General features: G+C 31.1%; 1 protein-coding gene across 1 annotated transcript; it reads right to left on the reverse strand.

Annotated features, from left to right (window-relative positions):
- Window positions 1-712: 712 nt before the first annotated feature.
- LOC107864554 (membrane protein PM19L) lies at window positions 713-3,705 on the reverse strand. The gene is made up of 3 exons (XM_016710965.2): window positions 3,488-3,705; window positions 2,619-2,796; window positions 713-1,200 (listed from the first exon to the last, which is right to left on the reverse strand). The coding sequence occupies exons 1-3, from the start codon at window positions 3,615-3,617 to the stop codon at window positions 954-956; spliced, it is 555 nt and encodes a 184-aa protein (XP_016566451.1). The 5' UTR covers window positions 3,618-3,705; the 3' UTR covers window positions 713-953.
- Window positions 3,706-5,974: the final 2,269 nt, after the last annotated feature.

Raw genomic sequence — 5,974 nt, forward strand, 5'->3', positions numbered from 1 at the left:
AATTTCTATACATATATCTTATATAAATACATATTTTATATAACAATTATATTATTTTTATATAATTATATTTAATTACTCCCTCCGTTTTAAAATAAATAAATTGTTGAAATATTTATTAATGTTTCAAAATAAGTGAATTATTAATTTTTTTTTTCAAATTTACCCTTATGATTTGACAACCAATTAACTTTTGAAAAAGTATTACAAGATCAACTTTTTTTTTTAGGAAAATAAAAATGAAAAATTATGTTAAATTTATATTTTTAATGTTTTTTCCTTAATCTTTGTGCCAAAATTCAACTGTGCCAAAATTCAACAATTTAGGAGGGAGTATTATTTTTAAGCAATCAAAAAAATAAAAAATATTTTATAATTAAAAAATTTATAGAAAAAAAAACTAAAATATTTTTAAAAAAAAAACGGAGGTAGTATTATTTTTAAGCAATCAAAAAAATAAAAAATATTTTATAGTTAAAAAATTTATAGCAAAAAAAACTAAAATATTTTTTAAAAAAGAACCAAATGACCCAAGTTGTAAACAAAACTAAAATATTTAAAAAAAAAAAAAAAAAAACCGGAATGACCCAAATTAAAAACTATATCCTATAATGTAAAAATAAAATAGACTAGTATTATTTAACAAAATATCAAATTTATTTTGAAAATGACCACCGCCGCCGCCCGCATTACAATAACGTGACTTGACATATGAAGGATCAAATAACTGAAAATTGAATAACAAAGCAAGTTAACTCCACAGCCCAGAGTTCACATTGTTCACACTTCAATTAAAAAGCAAAATAAACTTCCAAAAGAGACTTTAACAAACATGGTTAACAATGCATTAAAGGAACCCAAATCTAAGCCCTATAATATCAGCTTACACAAATTCTAAAACGTCACCTTGTTTCATCAGAACTATTATTATGATGTACTTATTCAAACCTAAATTAGACCCTAGCTCCAGTGTAACCAGTACCCTTCTCTGCTATTCCGGTTCCGGGGGCACCGGCATGTGGTGCACCGGCTCCGTATTCAGTGTCCCTGTACCCGGGGCCGTAGGTGCTATTGAACCATCCAGCATGAAGCATGAGAGCATAGAGGAGTTGAGTGAATGCAAGAACTATTATAAAACCTTCAAGAACTCTTAGCCTCCATCCTCTCCATCCACCTATGTTTATCTCCTTGCATGCCAATCTACAAACAAGTCAAACGCTCTCAAACAACATGATGATCGAAACATGACACATTTTTATTCAAAAGATCATGCGTAATCATATCATACTTGCGTAGAGGCGAACCCAGAATTTAGAAGGGGGTGCACCATTATCTTTAACATAACCATGTCAATTATCGACTACATAATTTGACATATGGATCGTTTAAACTTAAAAATTATGGGCTTCCTTTCATACTAGACATCAACACGTTTTCAGATTCTGAAAACGATCCGATCATAGATGCAGCTTATATTTACGAATATAAGCATCTCAATATAACAAATTAAACAATCATTTAAAAATGCATCACCAATACTGCTACTACATAATTCATTCTTATATGCTTCCTGGATGAAAAAGCTTCTCTACAATTGAAGTAGTGACTATATAAAAATTACTAGGCAGCTAGTATGAAGCTCCCCTTTTTGCTATACTGTATAATATATAGTAGTAATATATTATATGTTTGACACCTAACTCTTGGTTTCTTCGTGAATCTATATTCTTTCTTTCATTGGATTGAGTTTAAAAAATTCTTAGTGAAAATCTCCTCGTTGGAAGATTTATACTGCTCCGTAGCTAGGTGAAAGTTTTTTCTTAATGTACATATATTCATTACATACCTATATGGACACCTAGGCTCTTGGTTTCTTTCGTGAATTTACATTCACATTCATTATATTTTGAAGCCGCTGATAAAATTTCTGTTAGAATTATTGCCCCGATTTTTTAGCAAATTTTTTTTAATATATTACATATGAACACCTAGGCTCTTGGCTTCTTTCATGAATTTACATTCACTATATTTTGAAGCGCCTTGTGAAATTTATGTTAGAATTTTTGCCTCGATTTTCTTATCGAATTTAAATTTTGTTTTTCTTAAAAGAAAAATAAAAGAATATCAAGATTACTTTTATTTTCCCTAAAAGAAAAAATAAATATAAAACTCTATATTTGATTTATTTCTTGCTTAAGAGGAAATAAATAAATAAAATGACATCCCCAAGGTATAGAAGACCCTTTTTCTCATATTATGACCCAAAAAAATGATAATAACACTCACAATATAGTTCTTAAAAAATCTTATTCACTGGAGGTTCCTCCTAGTGATTTTAATTTTTATCAATATCAATTTTTAATGTAGGTTTAATTTCTCCTAGTGATTTTAATTTTTTTTCAATATTAATCTTTATTGCGCAGGTAATTGACCAAACTATATTAACAATATAATATGCCTTTTTAGTACTATGATTTTAAGAGTCATCTAAATTATATCTCTTTGATCTAGAAACCATTACATTCTGCACAACAGTTGATCTCGATTTCGAACCCTAACAAATTATGCAAATTAATTCATCATCCAGAATTAAAGATATGATGAGGTTAATTAGTTACCCGAAAGCAAGTGCAGTAACAGCCCATGCAATTAAAGCAGATGAACCAGCAGCAGCAAGACTGTCATTTCTCCATGCCCTTAGATGATTTGCACCTAACAGCTTCGATATTATTCCCAAAATCGATGCTAATATTGCAAACGTTAGGAAGAACATCGTTGCTCCATTCCCTCCAAAACCTGGAAATATATATATATATATATAATGATTTACATATGCATAACATAATATTATAAAAATCACCATTTTTTAGTTCGTCAAGGAACAACGTAACTCCCTTACCTTTCATGCACTTAAAATGATACTACTACTCCCTCCATATCATTCAATATCTACATTGATAAAAGGACAACTATACCCCGACTAGGACAAATGATAAATGATACGTTTATATCCCTTCATATTTTGAACACACATACGTATTACCATTAGGATGAAAGACACATACGTACCATTTAATTAGTGCTAGAAAAATATGTATATCATAGTAGTTCGGGGTATATTTATCCTTTTCCGTATTTACTTTTAACGGATTGATGACTAGACACCAAATTTGAGAGAACTGAAATTCCTTATTTACTCGTATACCATATTATCTAATGGTCTAAAATGTGTGATTTCATAAATATCAGGATATGTTTTTGCTTTTGAACTCGTCATTAAAGAAATAAATAAAAACTTCCTTAAAGTTTCACATAGATATAAAAATGTCATTTACTAGAAAGGAGTAACTTATATATATAACACCTAACCACCATTAAAACTTTAAGAAAATGAAGAACTAACACATCAACTATATATAAATAATGTAAAAAATTTTAGTAAAGGAATGGAAACAAAAAATTAAAATAGAAATGAATAAGAACTTACTAGGATGATTGGTTTGGCCATTGATAAGCCTATTAAGACACCAACTAGCAAAACCTAATGTAATAAAATACATTAACAAGTTCAAAAACCACAATGGTGCTGCTAAACTTCTTCCCACTGCCCTTGCCATCTCTCTATATTCCTTATACCCTATTTTTTTTTTTTTTCCCAAATATATTCAATATAATATCCAAACTTCGAATAATTATATTTTCTTGTGTACGTATTTTTCACTTATATAAAGCTTTGATAGGACTTTGGAGGTGGAATAATTAAAATATTACTATTGTATTTTTTGTATATATAAATAAAGATAATGAAGTAGGTGTCAAGATTACATGTTAGTTTGCTTGAACAGTGAACATGTGGATGGACACTTGTTGATTTATCCATAATTTTGTGGATTTGCACTTTTGAAGTAAGCTAAGTATAATGTCTATCCACAAAACGATAAAGATAATATTCTTCTATCTATGTTGATGACCGTTTTATTTAACGTTTTCTGTCTCTTTTTTGGGTGGCACACTGTTATATTGAGGCAATGCACGAAACATCATAAAATTTGAAAATAAATTTTACAAGAATATTGTGGTGGTGGTGTTCACAAATTATGAAATATAAATGTCAAAAAATCAGCAAATTCTTTTAGTATTATTCAAAATAATTTAGTAGCCGTTTAGTCATAAAAATAATATTTATCTTTTAAAAAAAGTTATTTTATTTTAATAAAAAATAAAAATAATGATATTTTGCCATAAAAATTATTTTGGCATTATCCAATCGATCATTAAGTTTCTCTAGCTTAGCATAATAGGAAATGTCTGCACGTCACTTTGCTTTCATATCATAAACATGCTTTTTGTCATACTAAATTTGTCCATTTGAAGTAATAAGTTTCTAATAATAATAACACATCTATCCTTTTCATTATTTTTATTTTGGTGAAATAAAAATGCATTAAATAAATTGAAGTTTTGTTTTAAAGGCCTAGTCAGGCACAAAAATATAATAGTTGGGATTAATATTCTCATTACTGGATAAAGGACGGGAGGATGATCTTCGAGTAAAATCATCCCAAAAAACTATTCCTACACTAACAGGTGGAGTTGCAAAGACATGCAGTCTGTCAAAAAAATCCTGCTCTGAGTCTTGCTTTGCCATCAAGTCTGATACCCTATTCTGCTCCCGGTAAGTGTGATAGACTGGAGGATTCCCCAAACTCCTTAGTAGAGACCTGCATTCATAGACAACTGAATCATAAAGTAAGTCACCATGGTGAAGCATGTCTATAATTTCCTGTGAATCAGTGCAGAGATCAGTGCAGACTTCCAAACGTTTTAGATTCTGAACCAAGGCAAGCTTTAGGCCCTCCTTTAAGGCCAAGAGCTCCATGAGATTATTAGTGGCATGGGTAAAGCTTATGCTAAAACCTACCACCCAATCTCCTCTACAATCCCTGATGATCCCTCAATTCTACCCCTTCCCGGGTTGCCAAGGAAAGACCCATCAATGTTAAGCATAAAATGGCTAGAGGTGGGGGTAGCCATTTGTAACGCCCCGAAATTGGGTCCCGAGATGTCACACGGTGCTTAGGATCACAAGTGACCCCAAGCTAACCCTTCTACTGGCATATCTCATAAGCAACTGAATAAGAAGTACAAATATATATGCAAATCTGCGGAAAATAACTCTTTTTGAATTTGATCAATACAATACTAAAGTTACAGGATTTCAATTCTGCCTTTACAACCATAACTGAAATGAAATGCATCAACTTCTACTGACTGTCTATGAAGCCTCTACTAGTACTGACTGTAGGTAGCCGGGTCATGACTCCCGACTAAACTAACTCAATACGACTGAATAAAGAAAATACAATATTTTTAATTCTGCATAACTGACTCAAGCCCCTGAATCAAAAGGACTCATCACCTGCTGACTGGATGTCGCTAACTGACTGGATCTGAAGGTGCACGCTATACCTTATACCTACATTCTGAGAAAATGTAGCGCACACATGGGTGTGTGTGTGGGTCAGTACCATGAAAATGTACCGAGCATATGGGGTGAAATGCATATATAAAAAATATCTTAATATCATCACAGTTTATAAAATTATACATGCTGATATAAATGACTCACTTAGCTCGAATTAAAATCATCATAATCATAAGAGAGTAAAATAAATCGGGTGAAACATGTGAGTCATCATAATAAATCTCAATTCACTTCTATCTCGATTCCAAATCACCAAAGCTATCAAATCTCATAACGATTCTCTTTGGAATATATGTTCATTACATCTTTCGAAAACAATGACTTTCTCAAACTCAGTCTTTCAAACAAATATGTTTTCATCTCAGATAGAAGAATAAGACTTTTCACATTAGATAGGAGAATACACACACACACATTGGGAGTCTCTTACAACCGACATAATCCATGTGAGCTACATGGAGTCCAACGTCCAACCCACGTTGGGGAGAG

This window comes from Capsicum annuum, chromosome 3 (genome assembly GCF_002878395.1).
Source record: "Capsicum annuum cultivar UCD-10X-F1 chromosome 3, UCD10Xv1.1, whole genome shotgun sequence".
Lineage (NCBI taxonomy): Eukaryota > Viridiplantae > Streptophyta > Magnoliopsida > Solanales > Solanaceae > Capsicum > Capsicum annuum.